Source organism: Cyanistes caeruleus, chromosome 33 (genome assembly GCF_971803275.1).
Source record: "Cyanistes caeruleus chromosome 33, bCyaCae1.hap1.1, whole genome shotgun sequence".
Lineage (NCBI taxonomy): Eukaryota > Metazoa > Chordata > Aves > Passeriformes > Paridae > Cyanistes > Cyanistes caeruleus.
This window is the reverse complement of record NC_141734.1, coordinates 2,090,573-2,115,863: the sequence shown is the minus strand read 5'-3', so window position 1 is coordinate 2,115,863 and position 25,291 is coordinate 2,090,573. Positions and strand designations below refer to the sequence as shown.

Sequence of the window (25,291 nt, the reverse complement as noted above, 5' to 3'; positions counted from 1 at the left end):
GGTGGGATTTGATCGCTGAGGGCGGGTGAAGGGGCGGCAGCCATTGGTGAGGGACCGCCTTAGGCGGGTCCCGGTTGCTAAGGGCTGTCAAATTCTCAGCGACGATTGGCTGACGGTTGCTAAGGGCGGGACTTGGTTGCTACACACGGGCGCGGCCGCTGCAACGATTGGATGGCGGTTGCTACGGGCGGGACTCGGTCGCTTAGGACGGCAGAACGGAGCGCAGCGATTGGTCGGCGCTTGGCCTGCCCGGCTCCGATTGGCTGATTCCTCCCCGCGGGGGGCGTGGTTTCTTTGCCGCCCGGGCGCGGCCGTGGCGGTGGCTGCCGGGCCGGGCCCGGCGGGCGGAGGCGGCGGCGGGGCCGTGCCGGGCCCGGGGCTCCATCATGGAGTTCCCTTTCGACCTGGCCCCGGTGCTGGGCGACCGCTTTTGCGTGGTGGATCAGCACCTGCGGCCCGCGGGGCGCGGCGGCACCGCCAAACGGTACCGGGGCTGGCGCGGGGCAGGGCGGGAAGGGCGGCCGCGGGGCATGCCGGGAAACTGGCGGGCCCCGCGCTTCTTGGGGGGGTTTTCGTGAGGGGAAAGGGGGGTGACGATGGCTCCTCTCGGTGTCCCCTCGGCGCAGGGAGGAGCTGGAGCAGCAGCTGAGGACGGTGATCGATGAGCTGGGCAAGGCCTCGGCCAAGGTGGGGGACAATGGGGGGCTGGAACTGGGGGGGCCCAGCGGTCGGTGAGGGGTCCTGGGGACAACGGGAGATCACGGGGGGGATCCCAAGGGGAAATCGGGGGGTGCGGGGAGGGAAGGAGGGGGTCACAAAGGGTCCCGTGGGGGTCATGGGGGGTCCCGTGTCCCCCCAGGCAGGCCCAGGGCCTCTCCACCCCCGTGACCAGCGCGGCCCGAATGGAGAGCAACCGGCATGTGCTGTACATCCTGAGGGACACCCGGTGAGAGCCCCGAAACCACCCCAAAACACCCCAAAATCACCCCAAAAACACCCCATAAAACACCCCCCAACCGGCATGTGCTGTACATCCTGAGGGACACCCGGTGAGAGCCCCGAAACCACCCCAAAACACCCCATAAAACACCCCCCAACCGGCATGTGCTGTACATCCTGAGGGACACCCGGTGAGAGCCCCGAAACCACCCCAAAACACCCCATAAAACACCCCCCAACCGGCATGTGCTGTACATCCTGAGGGACACCCGGTGAGAGCCCCGAAACCACCCCAAAATCACCCCAAAATCACCTCAAAAACACCCCAAAACACCCCATAAAACACCCCCCAACCGGCATGTGCTGTACATCCTGAGGGACACCCGGTGAGAGCCCAGAAACCACCCCAAAAACACCCTAAAATCACCCCAAAATCACCCCCAAATTCTCCCCAAATCCCTCTAAACCCACCCAAATCCCCCCCAAGCTCCCCAGACCCCTCTAAACATCCCCAAATCCCCCTGAGACCCCTCTAAACCCCCTCAAATCCCTCTAACCCCCCCAAACTCCTCCCCAAGTCCCCCCCAAATCCCCCCAAATTTCTCTAATCTGCCCTAAACCCACCCAAATCCCCCCAGACCCCTCTAAACCTCCCCAAATCCCCCCCAAATTCTCCCCAAACCCCTCTAAACCTCCTTAAATCCCCCCCAAATCCCCCCCAGACCCCTTTAAATCCCCCCAAATCCCTCCCAAACCCCTTTAAACCCACCCAAATTCCCCCCAAATTCCTTTAAACCTCCCCAAATCCCCCCAAACCCCTCTAAACATCCCCAAATCCCCCCCAAGTCCCTCCCAAATCCCCCCAGACCCCTCTAACCTCCCCCAAATCCTCCCCAAATCCCCCCCAAACCCCTCTAAACATCCCCAAATCCCCCCCAAATCCCCCCCAGACCCCTCTAAGCCCCCCAAATCCCCCCCAGGTCCCCCAAAGGCGCCGTGCTCGGGTTCCTCAAGGTCGGCTACAAGAAGCTTTTCCTGCTGGTGAGTCCCGGGACGGAAACCTCGGGCTCGGGGGGATTTTGGGGGTCCCTGGGGGGATTTTGGGGTCCCTGGGGGGATTTTGGGGGTCCCTGGAATGATTTTGGGGGTCTTAGGGGGGATTTGGGGGGTCTCAGGGGGGATTTGGGGGTCTCAGGGGGGATTTGGGGGGTCCCCAGGGGGGGATTTTGGGGGTCCCTGGAGGGGGATTTTGGGGGTCCCCAGGGGGGGATTTTGGGGGTTCCAAAGGGGGGGATTTTAGGGGTCTCTGGAGCAGATTTTGGGTTTCCCGGGGAGGATTTGGGGGTCTCGGGAGGATTTCGGGGGTTCCAAGAGGGGGGGGGATTTTGGGGGTCCCTGGAGGGGATTTTGGGGGTCCCCAGGGGGATTTTGAAGGATTTTGGGGTCCCAGGGGGTATTTGGGGGTCCCTGGAGGGGATTTTGGGGCTCCCTGGAGGGGATTTTGGGGTCCCTGGAGGGATTTTGGGGGTCTCAGGGGGGATTTGGGGGACCCTGGAGGGATTTTGGGGGTCCCTGGAGGGGATTTTGGGGTATTTGGGACCCCCCAATTGTCCCCCAGGACCGGGACGGGTCCCACGTGGAGGTGGAGCCGCTCTGCGTCCTGGATTTTTACATCCACGAGTCCCAGCAGCGCCGGGGGCTGGGCATGGAGCTCTTCCGGGAGATGCTGCAGGTCTGGGGGGAAAAATGGGGATTTGAGGAAAAATGGGGATTTTGGGGGGAAATTGGGAATTTTGGGAGGGAAAATCAGGAATTTGGGGGGGAAAAAATGGGGATTTTGGGGGGAAAATTGGGATTTTTGGGGAAAAATGGGGATTTTGGGGGGAAAAATGGGAATTTTGGGGAAAAATTGGGATTTTAGGTAGAAAAAACATGAATTTTGGGAGGGAAAAAATTGAATTTTGGAGGGGAAAATGGGATTTTTGAGGAAAAACATTAATTTTGGGGGAAAAACCATGAATTTCAGGGGAAAAATGGGGGTTTGGGGGAAAAATGGGTATTTTGGGGGGGAAAATGGGATTTTTGGGGGAAAAAACATGAATTTTGGGGGGAAAAACGGTAATTTTGGGGGAAGAATGGGAATTTTAGGGAAAAATCAGGGATTTCATGGGGAAAATGAGAATTTTGGGGGGAAATGTGGATTTTGGGAGCGGAGACAGGGATTTTTTTGGGGGAAAACGTTAATTTTATGGGGGCAAAACGGGGATTTCTGTGGGGAAATGGTGATTTTATGGGGAAAAGCAGGGATTTGGGATGGAGAATTGGTGATTTTATGGAGGAAATGAAGATTTTGGGTGGAAAACGTGAATTTTCAGACAGGAAAAACAATAATTTTACGGGCGAAGACCAGGATTTTGGGGGGAAAACCGTGAAATTTTGGTGAAAAAACAGGAATTTTTATGGGAAAAAAGAAATTTAAGGGGGAAAACGGGAACCAGGAGGGTCCTGAGCAAACCCCAACCCCTCAATTCCCAAAAAATTCCAGCGGGAGAGGGTGCAGCCGGAGAAATTGGCCGTGGACCGACCCTCGGAGAAGCTCCTGGGCTTCCTCAGGAAACATTTCGGGCTCTGCAACCTCATCCCTCAGGTGGGGGAAGGGAAAAAATCGGGAATATTTCACATTTCGGGGGCGTTTTTCCGTTTAAAAATGGGATTTGGGGTGGGGGAAAAAAATTCCCAGGTTTTTAATTTTTGGGGTTAATTAGCGGGATGAGTTTTAATTTTGTGTTTGTTCGTTAGCACAACGAACTAGAGCCCCGCGGGGGAGTGGAATTGCCGGGAATGACATGAGGGTTCCTTCTTGCTCCCCCTTCTCCAGGTGAACAATTTCGTCATCTTTGAGGGGTTCTTCTCCACCAGGAGCGGTGAGTGCGGGGCTGGGATGCCAGGGAATCCTTCTGGAACCTTCTGGAATCTCCTGGGTGGGATTTGGGGAATCCTGGGTGGGTTTTGGGTGGATTTTGGGGAATTCTGGGTGGATTTTGGGGTGAATTTTGGAGAATTCTGGGGTGGATTTTGGGGTGGATTTTGGGGAATTCTGGGTGGATTTTGGGGTGAATTTTGGAGAATTCTGGGGTTTCTTCTCCACCAGGAGCGGTGAGTGCCGGGCTGGGATTCCAGGGAATCCTTCTGGAACCTTCTGGAATCTCCTGGGTGGGATTTGGGGGATCCTGGGTGGATTTTGGGTGAATTTTGGGGAATTCTGGGGTTCTTCTCCACCAGGAGCGGTGAGTGCCGGGCTGGGATGCCAGGGAATCCTTCTGGAACCTTCCAGGGGCTCCCGGGTGGGATTTGGGGTGGATTTTGGGGAATTCTGGGTGGATTTTGGGTGGATTTGGGATATCCTGGGTGGGATTTCGGGAATCCTGAGTGGATTTTGGGGAATCCTGGGGTTCTTCTCCACCAGGAGCGGTGAGTGCGGGGCAGGGATGCCAGGGAATCCTTCTGGAACCTTCTGGAATCTCCTGGGTGGGATCTGGGGGATCCTGGGTGGATTTTGGGGAATTCTGGGTGGATTTTGGGGAATTCTGGGTGGATTTTGGGTGGATTTGGGATATCCTGGGTGGGATTTAGGAATCCTGAGTGGATTTTGGGGAATCCTGGGGTTCTTCTCCACCAGGAGCGGTGAGTGCGGGGCTGGGATGCCAGGGAATCCTTCTGGAACCTTCCAGGGGCTCCCGGGTGGGATTTGGGGGATCCTGGGTGGATTTTGGGTGGATTTTGGGGAATTCTGGGTGGATTTTGGGTGAATTTTGGGGAATTCTGGGGTTCTTCTCCACCAGGAGCGGTGAGTGCGGGGCTGGGATGCCAGGGAATCCTTCTGGAACCTTCCAGGGGCTCCTGGGGTGGTTTTTGGGGAACCCTGGGGTGGATTTTGGGGTGGATTTGGGCGTTTTCCCGGGTGAATTCCGGATCTTTCCGTGCCGCAGCCCCCGCCCGGCGCCCGTTCCCGCGGCCGCGCCCGGAGGAGCCGATCAAACCGTACTCGCTGACCGAGCGTGACTGTGAGCAGGGGGCGGGGCCAGAGAGGGGGCGGGGCCGGGTGGAGCAGGGGGTGTGGCTTCCATCGACACACCCATGGGTGTGGTCAGTGGGTAGAGCAGTGGGTGTGGCTTAGCTGGGTGTGGTCAGTGGGTGTGGCTTAATTGGGTGTGGCTTGACTGAATGTAGTCAGTGGGTGTGGCTCCAGTGGGTGTGGCCTCTACTGAGTGGGTGTGACTTGTCTGTACTCTGTGGGTGTGGCTTCAGTGGGTGTGGCCAGTGGGTGTGACCTGTCTGTACCCTGTGGGTGTGGCTTAATTGGGTGTGGCTTGACTGAATGTAGTCAGTGGGTGTGGCTCCAGTGGGTGTGGCCTCTACTGAGTGGGTGTGACTTGTCTACTCTGTGGGTGTAGCTTCAGTGGGTGTGGCCTCTGCTAAGTGGGTGTGACTTGTCTGTACTCTGTGGGTGTGGCTTCAATGGGTGTGGCCTCTACTGAGTGGGTGTGACTTGTCTACTCTGTGGGTGTAGCTTCAGTGGGTGTGGCCTCTGCTAAGTGGGCATGGCCTGTCTGTACTCTGTGGGTGTGGCTTCAATGGGTGTGGCCAGTGGGTGTGACCTGTCTGTACCCCATGGGTGTGGCTTCGGTGGGTGTGGCTCCAGTGGGCGTGGCCTGCATGCTCAGTGGGCGTGTCCACCCGCTCTGACCACGCCCCCCTCCCCAGTCCTGCGGGAGGAGCCGGAGCCCCCCTGGCCCTTCAACCTGTCCCGGGGGTCTCCGGTGCGGGGCAGCCTCCGGCCGTTCCTGCTGCGCCGGGACCCCCCCGGAGCCGGGAGCCCCCCGGAGCCGCCCCCGCGCCCGGAGCCGCCCCCGCGCCGCGCCAGGTAACCCCGCGGCGGGGGCGGGAACGGGAATGGGATCGGGAACGGGAACGGGAATGGGATCGGGAATGGGATCGGTTTGGGATCGGTTTTGGGGTTTGGGTTTGGGCTGGGTTTGGGTTTGGGATCAGGTTTGGGATGGGTTTGGGGTGGGTTTGGGAACGGTTTTTGGGTGGGTTTCAGGTGGGTTTGGGTTTGGGATCAGGTTTGAGGTGGGTTTGGGGTGGGTTTGGGTTTAGGATCAGGTTTGGGATGGGTTTGGGATGGGTTTGGGGTGGGTTTGGGAACGGTTTTTGGGTGGGTTTGGGGTGGGTTTGGGGTGGGTTTGGGTTTAGGATCAGGTTTGGGATGGGTTTGGGATGGGTTTGGGGTGGGTTTGGGTTTGGGAACGGTTTTTGGGTGGGTTTGAGGTGGGTTTGGGGTGGGTTTGGGATGGGTTTGGGGTGGGTTTGGGTTTAGGATCAGTTTTGGGATGAGTTTGGGTTTGGGTCAGGCTTGGGTTTAGTTTGGGATCAGATTTGGGATGGGTTTGGGTTTGGGTCAGGCTTGGTCTGGGATGGGTTTGGGGTGGGTTTGGGTTTAGGATCAGTTTTGGGATGGGTTTGGGTTTGGGTCAGGCTTGGGTTTAGTTTGGGATGAGATTTGGGATCGGTTTTGGGGTGGGTTTGGGTTTAGTTTGCGATCAGATTTGGGGTGGGTTTGGGTCAGGTTTGGGGTGGGTTTGGGTTTAGGATCAGTTTTGGGATGGGTTTGGGTTTGGGGTGGGTTTGGGTCAGGTTTGGGATCAGTTTGGGATCAGTTTTGGGGTGGATTTGGGTTTAGTTTGGGATTAGATTTGGGGTGGGTTTGGGTCAGGCTTGGTCTGGGATGGGTTTGGGGTGGGTTTGGGTTTAGGATCAGTTTTGGGATGGGTTTGGGTTTGGGGTGGGTTTGGGTCAGGTTTGGGGTGGGTTTGGGTTTAGGATCAGTTTTGGGATGGGTTTGGGTTTGGGGTGGGTTTGGGTCAGGTTTGGGGTGGGTTTGGGTTTAGGATCAGTTTTGGGATGGGTTTGGGTTTGGGGTGGGTTTGGGTCAGGTTTGGGGTGGGTTTGGGTTTGGGATCAGGTTTGGGGTGGGTTTAGTTTGGGTTAGGATCAGTTTGGGTTCAGTTTTGGGATGGGTTTGGGATCAGTTTGGAATCAGATTTAGGATTGGTTTTTGGGTGGGTTTGGGTTTGGGTCAGGCTCAGCTTGGGATGGGTTTGGGGTGGGTTTAGGTTTGGGTTTAAGATCAGTTTGGGATGGGTTTGGGTTTAGTTTGGGATCAGATTTGGGATCAGATTTGGGCTGGGTTTTGGGCTGGATTTTAGGAAGGGTTCTGGGCTGGGTTTTGGGCTGGGTTTTGGGCTGGGTTTGGGCTGGATTTTAGGAAGGGTTTTGGGCTGGGTTTTGGGCTGGGTTCTGGGCTGGGTTTTGGGCTGGGTTCCAGGTTTGCTCTGGGCTCTGTTTTGGGATTGGGGTTTGGGATGAATTTGGGGCTCAGCTTGAGGAGTTTCCCCTCCCCCACAGCTCCCTGGGGCGTGTCGGCCGCTGACCTCGCCCAGCCCCTCCCCCCATGGCCACTGACCCCCCCTCCATGGCCACTGACCCCACTGGGAACCAGTTCCTGCCCCATAACTCCCACTGGGAACCAGTTCCTGCCCCATAACTCCCACTGGGAACCAGTTCCTGCCCCACTGACCCCACTGGGAACCAGTTCCTGCCCCACTGACCCCACTGGGAACCAGTTCCTGCCCCACTGACCCCACTGGGAACCAGTTCCTGCCCCATAACTCCACTGGGAACCAGTTCCTGCCCCACTGACCCCACTGGGAACCAGTTCCTGCCCCATAACTCCACTGGGAACCAGTTCCTGCCCCATAACTCCCACTGGGAACCAGTTCCTGCCCCACTGACCCCACTGGGAACCAGTTCCTGCCCCACTGACCCCACTGGGAACCAGTTCCTGCCCCACTGACCCCACTGGGAACCAGTTCCTGCCCCACTGACCCCACTGGGAACCAGTTCCTGCCCCATAACTCCACTGGGAACCAGTTCCTGCCCCATAACTCCACTGGGAACCAGTTCCTGCCCCACTGACCCCACTGGGAACCAGTTCCTGCCCCATAACTCCCACTGGGAACCAGTTCCTGCCCCACTGACCCCACTGGGAACCAGTTCCTGCCCCACTGACCCCACTGGGAACCAGTTCCTGCCCCACTGACCCCACTGGGAACCAGTTCCTGCCCCACTGACCCCACTGGGAACCAGTTCCCGCCCCACTGACCCCACTGGGAACCAGTTCCTGCCCCATAACTCCACTGGGAACCAGTTCCTGCCCCATAACTCCACTGGGAACCAGTTCCTGCCCCACTGACCCCACTGGGAACCAGTTCCTGCCCCACTGACCCCACTGGGAACCAGTTCCTGCCCCACTGACCCCACTGGGAACCAGTTCCTGCCCCACTGACCCCACTGGGAACCAGTTCCTGCCCCACTGACCCCACTGGGAACCAGTTCCCGCCCCATAACTCCACTGGGAACCAGTTCCTGCCCCACTGACCCCACTGGGAACCAGTTCCCGCCCCATAACTCCACTGGGAACCAGTTCCCGCCCCACTGACCCCACTGGGAACCAGTTCCTGCCCCACTGACCCCACTGGGAACCAGTTCCTGCCCCATAACTCCACTGGGAACCAGTTCCCGCCCCATAACTCCACTGGGAACCAGTTCCTGCCCCACTGACCCCACTGGGAACCAGTTCCTGCCCCACTGACCCCACTGGGAACCAGTTCCTGCCCCACTGACCCCACTGGGAACCAGTTCCTGCCCCATAACTCCACTGGGAACCAGTTCCTGCCCCATAACTCCACTGGGAACCAGTTCCCGCCCCATAACTCCACTGGGAACCAGTTCCCGCCCCATAACTCCACTGGGAACCAGTTCCTGCCCCATAACTCCACTGGGAACCAGTTCCTGCCCCATAACTCCACTGGGAACCAGTTCCTGCCCCACTGACCCCACTGGGAACCAGTTCCCGCCCCACTGACCCCACTGGGAACCAGTTCCTGCCCCACTGACCCCACTGGGAACCAGTTCCCGCCCCATAACTCCCACTGGGAACCAGTTCCTGCCCCATAACTCCCACTGGGAACCAGTTCCTGCCCCACTGACCCCACTGGGAACCAGTTCCTGCCCCACTGACCCCACTGGGAACCAGTTCCTGCCCCACTGACCCCACTGGGAACCAGTTCCTGCCCCACTGACCCCACTGGGAACCAGTTCCTGCCCCATAACTCCACTGGGAACCAGTTCCTGCCCCACTGACCCCACTGGGAACCAGTTCCTGCCCCACTGACCCCGCTGGGAACCAGTTCCTGCCCCATAACTCCCACTGGGAACCAGTTCCTGCCCCATAACTCCACTGGGAACCAGTTCCTGCCCCACTGACCCCACTGGGAACCAGTTCCTGCCCCATAACTCCACTGGGAACCAGTTCCCGCCCCACTGACCCCACTGGGAACCAGTTCCTGCCCCATAACTCCACTGGGAACCAGTTCCTGCCCCATAACTCCCACTGGGAACCAGTTCCTGCCCCACTGACCCCACTGGGAACCAGTTCCTGCCCCACTGACCCCACTGGGAACCAGTTCCTGCCCCATAACTCCACTGGGAACCAGTTCCTGCCCCATAACTCCCACTGGGAACCAGTTCCTGCCCCATAACTCCCACTGGGAACCAGTTCCTGCCCCATAACTCCCACTGGGAACCAGTTCCTGCCCCACTGACCCCACTGGGAACCAGTTCCTGCCCCACTGACCCCACTGGGAACCAGTTCCTGCCCCACTGACCCCACTGGGAACCAGTTCCCGCCCCACTGGAAGCCTCAACTGGGACCAGTTCCCGCCCCACCGGGACCTCCCTGCCCCGTGGGTGCCCCTCCCCCCCCGCACGGCCCCGGGGGATGCCTTCCCCTCCCCCCCCCCCCTCGTTTTTGGGGACATTTCAATAAAATCGGTGATTTCCGAGCTTTGGTGCTTTCCCTGGCGTCTCTTCCGGGTTTGGGCGTGGCTTATTCACTACGTTACCCATATATGGCTAAAGCCCCGCCTCCGGGCGTGGGAGCTCGCTTCCTATTGGCTCCGTCCTCTTGGCCCCGCCCCCGCGCCCCCTCATGAATGAGCGGTGGGTGGGCGGGAACAGCGCGGCCCCACCGCGCGTGCGCAGCCGGCGCCGGGTCACCTTCCCGCGCTCGGCGCATGCGCGCCGCGCCGGCTGAGGGTGGGGGGGGCTGAGGCGCGCGCGGCCCGCGCAGGCGCGGAGCGAGCGCCCGGCGTGAGGGGAAAAAGGAGGAGGAGGAGGAGGCGGCAGCGGCCGCGGGGACAGCGACAAACGGGGACCGCCATGTACCGGCACGTCACCGCCACCGTCACCGCCGCCGTCCGCCTCCGGCCCGGCCGCGCCTGGGCCCCGGCAGCGCCCGCAGCGCCCGGGCCGGCCCCGCCGCGCCGCCGCTACCGAGCGCGGCCGCAGGTGAGGGCAGCGCGCTGAGGGGGAGAGGGGGCCGGGCCATGCAAATGAGGGGGCGGTGCTATGGAAATAGAGCCGCAGAGTGGGCGGGGTTATGTAAATATGAGCGGTAACGGGTATTGGGAAAGGGGCGGGGTTATGCAGATAAAGGCGTAGCTTGTTTTAGGGGCGGGGTTATGTAAATTGTGAACGTTGGATGGGCGGGGCCATGCAAATAGAGCTGCGAGTGGGAAATGGGGCTGGGTGTGGTTATGCAAAACAGCGCCGGTAAACAGCGTCGGTTTGCCGCTGGTGGGGCGTGGTTATGTAAATTAAGTACATTTAAATAGCGTTCCTTTCCCGCTAGAGGGGCGTGGTTATGCAAATGAACGGGCTCCTGCTGGGGGCGGGGCTTTCGCTCAGGGGGCGGAGCCGGGGGCGCCCGGTGGGAAGCAAACCCCCCCCAAAATGAGGGGAAAGCTCCCCAAATGGGGAAAATCGCCTTTTCTATGGGTCAGAACCCCCAAAATGGGGCAAAACCTCCTCAAAATGGGGCAAAACCTCCTCAAATCGGGAAAATCGCCTTTCCCGTGGGGCAAAACCTTCCCAAAATGGGGCAAACCCCCCCAAATCGGGTCAAAACCTCCCCAAATCGGTCAAAATCCCCTTTCCCATGTGTCAAACCCCCCCTTTCCATGTCCCAACCCCCCCCATCCCCCTCCCCAGACGGCCCCGATCCCAAATTCCCCACTTTTGGCCCCGATCCCAAATTCCCCGTTTTTCCCCCCATCCCCAGGGCCTGGAGCCCCCCCTGGGCCTGGCGCTGCTGCCCCCCCCGCGCTGTCCCCAGGCCCCGCCCCCCGGGACCCCCCCCCGGGGGCTGCAGGGGCTCGGGGGTCCCGTCACCACCGTGGACGGGAGGCGCGAGGACGACATCGACGTCAGGGACCCCCCCCGGCTGCTGCTGGGACCCCCCGCACCCCCCCCCGGCGGCCCCGGGACCCCCCCCGGGGGTCGGGCCAACCCCCCCTCCATGGAGGAGCACCTGGCCACGATGCACGAGAAACTGAGGCACGAGGTGACAGCGGGGGGACACCGGGGGGGACATTGGGGGACACCTGGGGGGCATTGGGGGACACTGGGGGGACACTGGGGGGACACTGGGGACACCGGGGGGACATTGGGGGGGCATTAGGGGGACACCGGGGGGGGGATTTGGGACACTGGGGACAGTGGGGGGACATTGGGGACACTGGGGGGGGATTTGGGGACATTGAGGGGGCACTGGGGGGATACTGGGGACACTGGGGGGGAGAGTGGGGGACATTGGGGAACACTGGGGGACATTGTGGGGGGATTGGGGACACTGGGGACACTGGGGGACACCGGGGGGGACACTGGGGGAGAGTGGGGGACACTGGGGGGCATTGGGGTGGCACTGGGGACACTGGGGGGACACTTGGGGGACACCAGGGAGCTGTGACAGGATCCAGGGGGGGGAGGGGGAGGTGACAGCCCCAGTGACCCCCCCGTGTGTCCCCTCCCCCCTCCCCTTTCCCAGCTCCCCAATTTCTTCCTGAAGATCCCGGATTACGCCCTGTACGCCCCCGACGTGGAGTTCCAGTGCCAGCACCTGCACCTGCACACGCGGTGGGGACACCTGGGGACACCTGGGGACACCTGGGGACACCTGGGGACATGGGGGGACACCTGGGGGACACCTGGGGACACCTGGGGACACCTGGGGGACACTGGGGGGGACATGGGGACAATGGGGTGGCACTGGGGGGACACTGGGGACACTGGGGGTGGAAGAGGGGTGACAGGGTGTGGCAGGGGCGTGAAAGGCACTGACGGGGAGGTGACAGGGAGGTGACAGAGGGGTGACAGGGGGTGTCAGGGGGGTGACAGGGGGGTGACAGGGATGGCAGCAGGGGACAGATGGGGACACAGGGGGTGACAGGAGGTGACAGCAGCACTGTCCCCGTCCCTAGGGGTCGGGCCATGTACGCGGTGGCCGTGGCGCTGTGCCGGGATCTGATACAGGGGGTGTCAGGGTGTATCAGGGTGTATCAGGGGGGTGTCAGGGGGTGTCAGGGTGTATCAGGGGGTGACAGGAGGTGACAGCAGCAGTGTCCCTGTCCCCAGGGGCCGGGCCATGTACGCGGTGGCCGTGGCGCTGTGCCGGGATCTGATACAGGGGGTGTCAGGGGGTGTCAGGAGGTGACAGGGGGGTGTCAGGGTGTATCAGGGGGGTGTCAGGGGGTGACAGGGTGTGACAGGGGGTGTCAGGGTGTATCAGGGGGTGACAGGAGGTGACAGGAGGTGACAGCAGCACTGTCCCCGTCCCCAGGGGCCGGGCCATGTACGCGGTGGCCGTGGCGCTGTGCCGGGCCCTGGCCTGGGGTTACTTTGCCAGCCTCAGGCTGGAGCTGCTGGCGCTGACGCGGCACCCGGAGGATTGGAGCGTGCGGGCGCGGTGGCGCCTGACGGGGCTGCCCCTGCACCTGCTGCTGCTGCGCTGGTACCGGCGGGACAAGCGCACCCTGCTCAGGTGAGACTGTCACCTGTGTCACCTGTGTCACCTGTGTCACCCCTGTGTCACCCCCTGTGTGTCACCCCCTGCCCCTGCCCCTGCACCTGCTGCTGCTGCGCTGGTACCGGCGGGACAAGCGCACCCTGCTCAGGTGAGACTGTCACCTGTGTCACCTGTGTGTCACCTGTGTCACCCCCTGTGTCACCTGTGTGTCACCCCCTGCCCCTGCCCCTGCACCTGCTGCTGCTGCGCTGGTACCGGCGGGACAAACGCACCCTGCTCAGGTGAGACTGTCACCTGTGTGTCACCTGTGTGTCACCTGTGTGTCACCTGTGTCACCTGTGTCACCCCCCTGTCACCCCCTGTGTGTCACCCCCTGTCCCTGCCCCTGCACCTGCTGCTGCTGCGCTGGTACCGGCGGGACAAACGCACCCTGCTCAGGTGAGTGTGACACCTGTGTCACCTGTGTGTCACCTGTGTGTCACCTGTGTGTCACCTGTGTGTCACCTGTGTCACCCCCCTGTCACCCCCTGTCACCCCCTGTGTGTCACCTGTGTCACCTGTGTGTCACCTGTGTCACCTGTGTCACCTGTGTGTCACCTGTGTGTCACCTGTGTCACCTGTGTCACCCCCCTGTCACCCCCTGTGTGTCACCCCCTGCCCCTGCCCCTGCACCTGCTGCTGCTGCGCTGGTACCGGCGGGACAAACGCACCCTGCTCAGGTGAGACTGTCACCTGTGTCACCTGTGTGTCAGACCTCTGTGTCACCCCCTGTGTGTCACCTGTGTGTCACCTCCTGTCACCCTCTGTCATCCCTGTGTCACCTGTGTCACCCCCTGTCACCCCCTGTGTGTCACCTGTGTCACCTGTGTCACCTCCTGTCACCCTCTGTCATCCCTGTGTCACCTGTGTCACCCCCCTGTGTCACCTGTGTGTCACCTCTTGTCACCCTCTGTCACCTCCTGTGTCACCTCCTGTGTCACCCCATCACCTGTGTGACCTCCTGTCACCTGTGTCACCCCTGTGTGTCACCTGTGTGTCACCTGTGTGTCACACCTGTGTGTCACCCCCGTGTGTCACCTGTGTGTCACCTGTGTCACCTGTGTGTCACCTCTTGTCACCCTCTGTCACCTCCTGTCACCTGTGTCACCCCCTGTGTGTCACCCCCGTGTGTCACCCCCGTGTGTCACACCTGTGTGTCACCCCCTGTGTCACCTCTGCCGCGTCACCCCCGGGTGGCGTCGGTGCCACCCCCGATGTCCCCAATGTCCCCCCCGTGTCCCCCCCAGGTCCTACGACGCCCTCTCCACCTTCTTCCTCAACTCCGGGGGGCTGATCCGCTGCCACCGCGTCGACAAGGTGAGTCACAGCCCTGGGGACACCTGGGGACACCTGGGGACACCCCTGGGGACGCCCCCGGTGCCCCCCCCGCTGTCCCCTGACCCCGTGTCCCCTCCCCCAGCTGATGCCGGCCCCCACCGCTGTCCCCGAGCCCAAGAAGCTCCTGGTGGCCTCGGCGCTGGCGGCGGCGCTGGCCCCGCCCTGAGGGGACACCTGAGGGGACACCTGAGGGGACACCTGAGGGGACACCTGAGGGGACACCTGGGGAGCGCCCCTCCCCCACCCCGCAGCGGCTGCCGTGTCACCCGCGCCCCTCCCCCGCCCGCCGCGCCCCTCCCCCACTAATTTAAGGAACGCAATAAAGGAACCGGAAGTGAAGCGGGGCTGTATTGGGGTGAGCAGGTGGGAACAGGTGGGAACAGGTGTGAACAGGTGTGACCCAGGTACACCCAGGTGTGAACAGGTACACCCAGTTGTGTCCAGGTATGACCAGGTGTGCTCCAGGTACACCCAGATGTGCTCCAGGTACACCCAGCTGTGAACAGGTGTGCTCCAGGTACACCCAGGTGTGCTCCAGGTACACCCAGGTGTGCTCCAGGTACACCCAGCTGTGTCCAGGTGTGCTCCAGGTACACCAGGTACACCCAGGTGTGTCCACATGTGTCCAGGGCAGCTCCAGGTGTGCTCCAGGTACACCCAGCTGTGTCCAGGTGTGCTCCAGGTACACCCAGGTACACCCAGGTGTGTCCAGGTGTGCTCCAGGTACACCCAGGTGTGACCAGGTGGGTCCAGGGCAGCTCTAGGTGTGGCTCCAGGTACACCCAGGTGTCCCCAGGTGTCCCCAGGTGTGGCTCCAGCTGTCCCCAGGTGTCCCCAGGTGTGGCTCCAGGTGTCCCCAGGTGTCCCCAGGTGTGCCCAGGTGTCCCCGGGCCGGGCTCAGCCCAGCTCCTCCCGCGTTTTCCCGGTTTTTTTTGGCATCTTGCGGCCGCTGCCGTCCTCGAGCTCCTTGGCCTGGTAATAGTGAGGGGCCACCTCCAGCAGCCAGGAACTGTCGATCTCCATCACCTGCGGACACGGACACACCTGCTGGGACACCTGGGGACACCTGGGGACAGGGACACACCTGGGGACACACCTGGGGACAGGGACACACCTGGGGACACCCCCGGGGACAGGGACACACCTGGGGACACACCTGGGGACACCCCCGGGGACAGGGACACACCTGGGGACACACCTGGGGACACCTGGGGACACCTGTGGGGAGCTCCTCGTCACCGTGGTCCCCGTGTGCTCACAGGGAGGTGCAGGGTGTCCCTGCCCCGTGTGCCCAGGTGTACCCCAGGTGTGTCCAGGTGTGCCCAGGTGTTCCCAGCTGTCCCCAGGTGTGCCCAGGTGTATCCAGGTGTATTCAAGTGCCACCAGGTGTTCCCAGGTGTACCCCAGGTATATCCAGGTGTCCCCAGGTGTACCCAGGTGTGCCCAGGTGTATCCAGGTGTATCCAGGTGTACCCCAGGTATATCCCAGGTGTTCCCAGGTGTACCCCAGGTGTGTCCCAGGTGTGTCCCAGGTGTGCCCAGGTGTGCCCAGGTGTGTCCAGGTGTGCCCAGGAGTCCCCAGGTGTCTCCAGGTGTACCCCAGGTGTATCCCAGGTGTCCCCAGGTGTTCCCAGGTGTATCCAGGTGTATCCCAGCTGTCCCCAGGTGTACCCCAGGTGTGCCCAGGTGTGCCCAGGTGTATCTCAGGTACCCTCACCTGTCTCATGAACTCCTTGGAGGTGCACACCAGCTCGTGGTACAGCACCCAGCGTGTGCCCACACCCACACCGTGCCCCCAGGTGCCCCCAGGTGTTCCCAGGTGTACCCCAGGTGTACCCAGGTGTGCCCCAGGTGTGCCCCAGGTGTATCCCAGGTACCCTCACCTGTCTCATGAACTCCTTGGAGGTGCACACCAGCTCGTGGTACAGCACCCAGCGTGTGCCCACACCCACACCGTGCCCCCAGGTGTTCCCAGGTGTATCTCAGGTGTATCCAGGTGTATCCAGGTGTGCCCAGGTGTGCCCAGGTGTGCCCAGGTGTTCCCAGGTGTATCCCAGGTACCCTCACCTGTCTCATGAACTCCTTGGAGGTGCACACCAGCTCGTGGTACAGCACCCAGCGGGGCTGCAGCGAGAACAGGGCGCTGTTGGGGTGGATGAACACCGGCTGTTGGTGTTTCACCGTGCGGTACCCGCCCCGCGCCAAACGCGCCGTGTGGTAAAAGAACCCGGCTGTGATGGCCTGGGGGGACAGGAAACGGGGGGACACCGTCACTGGGGGACAGGAAACGGGGGGACACCGTCACTGGGGGGATGGAAACGGGGGGACACCGTCACTGGGGGACAGGAAACGGGGGGACACCGTCACTGGGGGGACAGGAAACGGGGGGACAGGAAACGGGGGGACAGGAAACAGGGGGACACCGTCACTGGGGGACAGGAAACGGGGGGACAGGAGACGGGGAGACACCGTCACTGGGGGGATGGAAACGGGGAGACACCGTCACTGGGGGGGACACTGCCACTGGGGGGACACCGACACTGGGGGGATGGAAACGGGGGGACACCGTCACTGGGGGGACACTGGGATGGACTGGGAGGGACTGGGGGCTGTGTTTTGGGGTATTTTGGGGTATTATGGGCTGTTTCAGGCTGTGTTTCAGGCTGTGGTTTGGGGTATTTTGGGCTGTGTTTCAGGCAGTGTTTCAGGCTGTATTTTGGGGTGGTTTTGGGCTGTTTTTGGGGTGTTTTCAGGGTGTTTCGGGGGTTACCTTGCACACCAGGTCCAGGTTGCCCCCGCAGGAGCTGGGCGCTGTTACGGGGCTGTGGTTTGGGGTGTATTTGGGATATTTTTGGGATATTTTTGGGCTGTTTTCAGGGTGTTTTGGGCTGTTTTGGGGTGTTTTCGGGCGTTACCTTGCGCACCAGGTCCAGGTTGCCCCCGCAGGAGCTGGGCACTGTTGTGGGGCTGTGGTTTGGGGTGTATTTGGGATATTTTTGGGGTATTTTTGGGATATTTTTGGGGTGTTTTCAGGGTGTTTTCAGGGTGTTTTCAGGGTGTTTTCAGGGTGTTTTCAGGGTGTTTTCGGGGGTTACCTTGCGCACCAGGTCCAGGTTGCCCCCGCAGGAGCTGGGCGCGATCTCCACGCGCTCCATCAGCCCCTGCAGCTGGTCCCGCACGTCGCGGGCGCGGCGCAGGGAGCGCGCCTGGACAAAGTGCTCGTAACACCACTGCAGGGAGTGACCGCTCGACACCCACTGACCCCACAGACACACGGACACACGGACACACCGGGGACACACCGGGGACACACGGACACACCGGGGACACACCGACACACCGACACACCGACACACCGGGGACACACGGACAGGGACACACGGACGGACACACCGACACACCAGGGACACACCGGGGACACATGGACACAACCAGGGACATGGGGACACACGGACAGACACACGGACACACCGACACACCAGGGACACACAGAGACAGACACGGACACACCGGGGACACACCGGGGACACACGGACAGACACACCGACACATGGGGGACACACGGACAGGGACACACGGACAGACACACCGACACACCGGGGACACACCGGGGACACACGGACAGACACACCGACACACCGGGGACACACCGGGGACACACGGACACAACCAGGGACATGGGGACACACGGACAGACACACAGACGGACACACCGACACACCGGGGACACACAGAGACAGCCAGGGACACACCGGGGACACACAGACAGGGACACACGGACACAACCAGGGACATGGGGACACACGGACGGACACACCGACACACGGACGGACGGACGGACACACCGACACACCGGGGACACACCGGGGACACATGGGGACACAGCCAGGGACACACGGACAGGGACACACCAGGGACACACCAGGGACACACAGAGACAGCCACGGACACACCGGGGACACACGGACAGGGACACACGGACACAACCAGGGACATGGGGACACACGGACGGACACACGGACGGACGGACACACCAGGGACACACAGAGACAGACACGGACACACCGGGGACACACCAGGGACACACGGACAGACACACCGACACATGGGGGACACACGGACAGGGACACACGGACGGACACACCGACACATGGGGGACACACGGACAGGGACACACGGACGGACACACCGACACATGGGGGACACACGGACAGGGACACACGGACGGACACACCGACACACCGGGGACACACCGGGGACACACGGACGGACACACAGACGGACACACCGGGGACACACCGGGGACACACAGAGACAGCCAGGGACACACCGGGGACACACAGACAGGGACACACGGACACAACCAGGGACATGGGGACACACGGACGGACACACGGACACACCGACACACCGGGGACACATGGGGGACACACCAGGGACAAACGGACACACCGGGGACACACAGACAGGGACACACGGACACAACCAGGGACATGGGGACACACGGACGGACACACCGACACACCAACACACGGACGGACGGACGGACACACCGACACACCGGGGACACACCGGGGACACATGGGGACACATGGGGACACAGCCAGGGACACACGGACAGGGACACACCGGGGACACACCAGGGACACACAGAGACAGCCACGGACACACCGGGGACACACGGACAGGGACACACAGACACAACCAGGGACATGGGGACACACAGACAGACACACAGACGGACACACCGACACACCGGGGACACACGGACGGACACACCGGGGACACACGGATGGACACACCACCACATGGGGGGACACATGGACAGGGACACACGGACACAGCCAGGGGGACACCGGGGACGTGGGGACACACGGACAGACACACGGACACATGGACAGGGACACACAGGGGACACACGGACACATCGGGGACACACGGACAGGGACACACAGAGACAGCCACAGACACACCGGGGGCACACGGACAGACACATGGACACACGGGGGACACACGGGGGACACACGGACAGGGACACACGGACACAGCCGGGGGGACACCGGGGACATGGGGACACACGGACACATGGGGGGACACACAGAGACAGCCACGGACACACGGGGGACACACGGACATGGGGGGGACACATGGACAGGGACACACGGACAGGGACACACAGACGGACACACGGACACAGCCGGGGACACACAGACACGTGGACACGGGGACGGACGTGGGGACAGACGGACAAACGAAGGGACAGGGAGAAAACAAAACACAAAGGGACACGGTCAGTGGGCGCTGCCGTGTCCCCGGAGTCCCCACAGTGTCCCCAAAGCCCCCCTGATGTCCCCAGAGCCCCCCTGATGTCCTCAAAGCCCCCCTGGAAGGCGGCGCGGGTGCTGTCGGCGTGGAGCAGCCTCAGTGTCCCCATGTCCCCAGAGCCCCCCTGATGTCCCCAGAGCCCCCCCCCGGTGTCCCCAGGGTGTCCCCAAAGCCCCCCCCAGTGTCCCCAGGGTGTCCCCAGAGCCCCCCTGATGTCCCCAGAGCCCCTCTGGTGTCCCCAGAGCCCCCCCAGTGTCCCCAGAGCCCCCCCGGTGTCCCCAGGGTGTCCCCAGGGTGTCCCCAAAGCCCCCCCAGTGTCCCCAGAGCCTCCCCGGTGTCCCCAGGGTGTCCCCAGAGCCCCCCCAGTGTCCCCAGGGTGTCCCCAGAGCCCCCCCGGTGTCCCCAGGGTGTCCCCAAAGCCCCCCCAGTGTCCCCAGAGCCTCCCCGGTGTCCCCAGGGTGTCCCCAGGGTGTCCCCAGAGCCCCCCCGGTGTCCCCAGAGCCCCCCCGGTGTCCCCAGGCTGTCCCCAGATGTCCCCAGAGCCCCCTGCCTGGTTGTAGACGTTGAGCAGCACCAGGTGGTCTCCCCCGGGGACCCCGAAGGCGGCGCGGGCGCTGTCGGCGTGGAGCACTTTGTCCTTGGGCCGGTAAAACACGGCGTTGTTCACCGAGAGCATGGCGGCCACCGTCAGCACCTCCTCCGTACAGCCGTACCTGACAGGGACATTGGGGACACTGGGGACACACTGGGGACATTGGGGACACCTGGGGGACATCAGGGACACCTGGGGGACACACTGGGGACATTGGGGACACCCTGAGAGCATGGCGGCCACCGTCAGCACCTCCTCCGTACAGCCGTACCTGACAGGGACATTGGGGACATTGGGGACATTGGGGACACCTGGGGGACATTGGGGACACCCTGAGAGCATGGCGGCCACCGTCAGCACCTCCTCCGTACAGCCGTACCTGGGGGACATCGGGGACATTGGGGACACCTGGGGGACACCTTGGGGACATTGGGGACATCGGAGACATTGGGGATATGGCGGCCACCGTCAGCACCTCCTCCGTACAGCCGTACCTGACAGGGACAGTGGGGACACTGGGGACACCTGGGAGACATTGGGGACACCTTGGGGACATTGGGGACACCTGGGGGACACCTTGGGGACATCGGGGACACATTGGGGACACCCTGAGAGCATGGCGGCCACCGTCAGCACCTCCTCCGTACAGCCGTACCTGACAGGGACACCAGGGACACCTTGGGGACACCCTGGGGACACTTTGGGGACACTTTGGGGACATTGGGGACACTCTGGGGACACTCTGGGGACACTTTGGGGACACTTTGGGGACACCCTGGGGACACTCAGGGGACACTCAGGGGACACTTTGGGGACACTCTGGGGACCGTCACTCACTGTTCGCTCGCCAGGATCATCTTGGCCAACATCGGCTCCACCGGCAGCTCCGCCATGCGCCGGCCCAGCTGGGACAGGAGGGGACAGGAGGGGACATTGGGGACATCATTGGGGACATTGAGAACACACAGGGGACATGAGGGGACAGCAGTGAGCACCAGCACCCCCCAGTCCCTCCCAGTCCTGTCCCAGTGCCCCCCCAGGTGGTTCCCAGATCCCCCCAGTCCATCCCAGTGCTCCCAGTCCCTCCCAGTCCCTCCCAGTCCCCCCCAGATGGTTCCCAGTCCCCCCAGTACCGTGGTGAGCTCCCCCAGTTGGTTCCCAGTCCATCCCAGTCCCCCCCAGTCCCCCCAGTCCCCCCCGTACCGTGGTGAGCTCCCCCAGGTGGTTCAGGGCTCCCCCAGGTGGTTCAGGGCCCCCCCAGTTGGTTCCCAGTCCCCCCCAGTCCCCCCAGTACCGTGGTGAGCTCCCCCAGGTGGTTCCCAGTCCCCCCCAGTCCCCCCCAGTCCCCCCCAGTGCCCCCCAGTCCCCCCCCAGTACCGTGGTGAGCCCCCCCAGGTGGTTCAGGACTCCCCCAGGTGGTTCAGGGCCCCCCCAGTCCCCCCCAGTCCCCCCAGTACCGTGGTGAGCTCCCCCAGGTGGTTCAGGGCCCCTCCAGTCCCCCCAGTCCCCCCCAGTCCATCCCAGTCCCCCCAGTACCGTGGTGAGCTCCCCCAGGTGGTTGAGGGCCCCCCCAGATGGTTCCCAGTGCCCCCCAGTTCCCCCAGTCCCCCCCGTACCGTGGTGAGCTCCCCCAGGTGGTTCAGGGTCCCCCCAGGTGGTTCCCAGTCCCCCCCAGTCCCCCCCAGTCCCCCCCAGTTGGTTCCCAGTCCCCCCCAGTTGGTTCCCAGTGCCCCCAGTACCGTGGTGAGCTCCCCCAGGTGGTTCAGGGCCCCCAGCGCGTAGAGCTGCTCCAGCGCCAGCACCAGCGTCTCGTGGGGGGGAGGGTCCAGGAAATCAAAGTGGATCAGGTCGTTGATCCCTGGGGACACCCCGGTGTCACCCGCTGTCACCCTGTGTCACCTGACGTCACCCTGTGTCACCTGACGTCACCCTGTGTCACCCTGTGTCACCCTGTGTCACCCCAGTCCATCCCAGTAACACCAGGAAATCAAAGTGGATCAGGTCGTTGATCCCTGGGGACACCCCGGTGTCACCCGCTGTCACCCTGTGTCACCTGACGTCACCCTGTGTCACCTGACGTCACCCTGTGTCACCCTGTGTCACTCGGTGTCACCCCAGTCCATCCCAGTATCACCAGGAAATCAAAGTGGATCAGGTCGTTGATCCCTGGGGACACCCCGGTGTCACCCGCTGTCACCCTGTGTCACCTGGTGTCACCCTGTGTCACCCTGTGTCACCTGACGTCACCCAGTGTCACCCTGTGTCACCCTGTGTCACCCGGTGTCACCCCAGTCCATCCCAGTGTCACCAGGAAATCAAAGTGGATCAGGTCGTTGATCCCTAGGGACACCCCAGTGTGTCACCCAATGTCACCCTGTGTCACCTGACGTCACCCAATGTCACCCTGTGTCACCCCCAGTGTCACCAGGAAATCAAAGTGGATCAGGTCGTTGATCCCTGGGGACACCCTGGTGTCACCCAATGTCACCCTGTGTCACCTGACGTCACCCGCTGTCACCCTGTGTCACCCCAGTCCATCCCAGTCCATCCCAGTGTCACCCCAGTGTCACCCCAGTGTGTCCCAGTGTCACCCCAGTGTCACCCCAGTGTCCCCAGTGTCCCCAGTGTCCCCAGTGTCACCCCAGTGTCCCCAGTGTCCCCCCAGTGTCCCCAGTGTCCCCAGTGTCACCCCAGTGTCCCCAGTGTCCCCCCAGTGTCACCCCAGTGTCACCCCAGTGTCACCCCAGTGTCACCCCAGTGTCCCCAGTGTCACCCCAGTGTCCCCAGTGTCACCCCAGTGTCCCCAGTGTCCCCAGTGTCCCCAGTGTCACCCCAGTGTCCCCAGTGTCCCCAGTGTCACCCCAGTGTCCCCCCAGTGTCCCCCCAGTGTCCCCAGTGTCCCCAGTGTCACCCCAGTGTCACCCCAGTGTCCCCCCAGTGTCCCCAGTGTCCCCAGTGTCCCCAGTGTCACCCCAGTGTCACCCCAGTGTCCCCCCAGTGTCCCCAGTGTCCCCCCAGTGTCCCCAGTGTCCCCAGTGTCCCCAGTGTCACCCCAGTGTCCCCCCAGTGTCCCCCCAGTGTCCCCCCAGTGTCACCCCAGTGTCACCCCAGTGTCCCCCCAGTGTCCCCAGTGTCCCCAGTGTCACCCCAGTGTCACCCCAGTGTCCCCCCAGTGTCCCCAGTGTCCCCAGTGTCCCCAGTGTCACCCCAGTGTCCCCAGTGTCCCCAGTGTCACCCCAGTGTCACCCCAGTGTCCCCCCAGTGTCCCCAGTGTCCCCAGTGTCCCCAGTGTCACCCCAGTGTCCCCAGTGTCCCCAGTGTCCCCCCAGTGTCACCCCAGTGTCCCCCCAGTGTCACCCCAGTGTCCCCAGTGTCACCCCAGTGTCCCCAGTGTCCCCAGAGGCTCACCCAGGCTCTTGAGGAGCAGCACCAGTGAGCCCAGGTCGGCTCTCTGGATCTCGGGCACCGCCGTCTCCAGTGTCACCCCAGTGTCCCCAGTGTCACCCCAGTGTCCCCAGTGTCCCCAGTGTCACCCCAGTGTCACCCCAGTGTCCCCAGTGTCACCCCAGTGTCCCCAGAGGCTCACCCAGGCTCTTGAGGAGCAGCACCAGTGAGCCCAGGTCGGCTCTCTGGATCTCGGGCACCGCCGTCTCCAGTGTCACCCCAGTGTCACCCCAGTGTCCCCCCAGTGTCACCCCAGTGTCACCCCAGTGTCCCCAGTGTCCCCAGTGTCCCCCCAGTGTCCCCAGTGTCCCCAGAGGCTCACCCAGGCTCTTGAGGAGCAGCACCAGTGACCCCAGGTCGGCTCTCTGGATCTCGGGCACCACCGTCTCCAGTGTCCCCAGTGTCCCCAGTGTCCCCAGTGTCCCCCCAGTGTCACCCCAGTGTCCCCAGTGTCCCCAGTGTCCCCAGAGGCTCACCCAGGCTCTTGAGGAGCAGCACCAGTGAGCCCAGGTCGGCTCTCTGGATCTCGGGCACCGCCGTCTCCTCCAGCTCGTGCTGGAACGCCCAGGCCGTGTAGAGACGGAAACATTTCCCGGGAGCCACGCGGCCGGCGCGGCCTGCGCGCTGATTGGCTGAGGCCTGCGGACACGGGGACACCTGGGACACCTGGGACACCTCACCTGGGACAGCTGGGACACCTGGGACAGCTGGGACACCTGGGGACACCTGGGACACCTGGGACACCTGTGACACCTGGGACACCTGGGACACCTGGGACAGCTGGGACACCTGGGGACACCTGGGACACCTGGGACACCTGTGACACCTGGGACAGCTGGGACACCTGGGACAGCTGGGACACCTGGGGACACCTGGGACACCTCACCTGGGACACCTGGGGACACCTGAGATACCTGGGGACACCGGGGACACCAGGGACACCTGGGACACCTGACCTGGGACACCTGGGACACCTGACCTGGGACACCTGGGGACACCTGGGGACACCTGGGGACACCTGGGGACACCTGGGACACCTGACCTGGGACACCTGACCTGGGACACCTGGGACACCTCACCTGGGACACCTGAGACACCTGGGGACACCTGGGGACACCTGGCTGGGACACAAGGGACAGGGCAGTTCAAGGGAACCCGAGGGTGTGACAGTGACGTGACAATGAGGTGACACACAGGTGACACAGGTGACACACAGGTGACACAGATGACACACAGGTGACACAGGAGGTGACACAGGTGACACACAGGTGACACAGGTGACACAGGTGACACACAGGTGACACAGGTGACACACACAGGTGTGCCCTTACCCTGGAGCAGGGTGTCACCACCAGTGACTCCATGCCGGTGCGGGGGCTCACAGTGGGTGACACAGGTAACACAATGAGGTGACACACAGGTGACACAGGTGACACAGGTGACACAGATGACACACAGGTGACACACAGGAGGTGACACAGGTGACACAGGTGTGCCCTTACCCTGGAGCAGGGTGTCACCACCAGTGACTCCATGCCGGTGCGGGGGCTCACAGTGGGTGACACAGGTAACAATGAGGTGACACACAGGTGACACAGGTGACACAGGTGACACAGGTGACACAGGTG

General features: G+C 62.6%; 4 protein-coding genes across 4 annotated transcripts in view; 2 read left to right on the top strand and 2 right to left on the bottom strand.

Annotated features, from left to right (window-relative positions):
• Positions 1–216: 216 nt before the first annotated feature.
• ATAT1 (alpha tubulin acetyltransferase 1) lies at positions 217–9,876 on the top strand. Its single transcript, XM_086870820.1, has 10 exons — positions 217–484; positions 627–687; positions 864–946; positions 1,920–1,980; positions 2,558–2,671; positions 3,485–3,586; positions 3,818–3,863; positions 4,929–5,003; positions 5,704–5,863; positions 7,408–9,876. Exons 1-10 carry the CDS (start codon positions 387–389, stop codon positions 7,430–7,432), a joined length of 825 nt encoding a protein of 274 aa, XP_086726946.1. The 5' UTR covers positions 217–386; the 3' UTR covers positions 7,433–9,876.
• Positions 9,877–10,159: 283 nt separating this feature from the next.
• Positions 10,160–14,641, top strand: C33H6orf136 (chromosome 33 C6orf136 homolog). The gene is made up of 6 exons (XM_086870811.1): positions 10,160–10,410; positions 11,183–11,464; positions 11,948–12,036; positions 12,740–12,940; positions 14,212–14,281; positions 14,385–14,641. Exons 1-6 carry the CDS (start codon positions 10,282–10,284, stop codon positions 14,466–14,468), a joined length of 855 nt encoding a protein of 284 aa, XP_086726937.1. The 5' UTR covers positions 10,160–10,281; the 3' UTR covers positions 14,469–14,641.
• DHX16 (DEAH-box helicase 16) overlaps positions 14,633–25,291 on the bottom strand; it is a 27,066-nt gene continuing 16,407 nt past the window's right edge. Inside the window, exons 14-20 of the mRNA XM_086870751.1 lie at positions 24,140–24,302; positions 21,959–22,077; positions 21,057–21,124; positions 20,178–20,340; positions 17,398–17,559; positions 16,370–16,543; positions 14,633–15,328 (exon numbers count right to left, since the gene is read on the bottom strand). Of these exons, the coding sequence (XP_086726877.1) occupies positions 15,200–15,328; positions 16,370–16,543; positions 17,398–17,559; positions 20,178–20,340; positions 21,057–21,124; positions 21,959–22,077; positions 24,140–24,302 (978 nt within the window). The 3' untranslated portion in view covers positions 14,633–15,199. The remainder of the gene's footprint in view (positions 15,329–16,369; positions 16,544–17,397; positions 17,560–20,177; positions 20,341–21,056; positions 21,125–21,958; positions 22,078–24,139; positions 24,303–25,291) is intronic.
• On the bottom strand, positions 17,566–19,649 carry LOC147647846 (uncharacterized; the record flags this gene model as incomplete). The annotated part of the gene is given in 2 exon segments (XM_086870775.1): positions 17,566–19,232; positions 19,235–19,649. Coding segments are annotated over 2 exon segments (1,884 nt in total), but the record flags the coding sequence as incomplete, so codon positions are not given.

Coding starts and splice junctions, on each gene's coding strand:
- ATAT1 (XM_086870820.1), top strand. CDS start 387: ATGGAGTTCCCTTTCGACCTGGCCCCGGTGCTGGGCGACCGCTTTTGC. Junction 947..1,919: donor TACATCCTGAGGGACACCCG/GTGAGAGCCCCG, acceptor AATCCCCCCCAG/GTCCCCCAAAGGCGCCGTGC. Junction 5,864..7,407: donor CCGCCCCCGCGCCGCGCCAG/GTAACCCCGCGG, acceptor CCTCCCCCACAG/CTCCCTGGGGCGTGTCGGCC.
- C33H6orf136 (XM_086870811.1), top strand. CDS start 10,282: ATGTACCGGCACGTCACCGCCACCGTCACCGCCGCCGTCCGCCTCCGG. Junction 11,465..11,947: donor ACGAGAAACTGAGGCACGAG/GTGACAGCGGGG, acceptor CCCCTTTCCCAG/CTCCCCAATTTCTTCCTGAA. Junction 12,941..14,211: donor GACAAGCGCACCCTGCTCAG/GTGAGACTGTCA, acceptor TGTCCCCCCCAG/GTCCTACGACGCCCTCTCCA.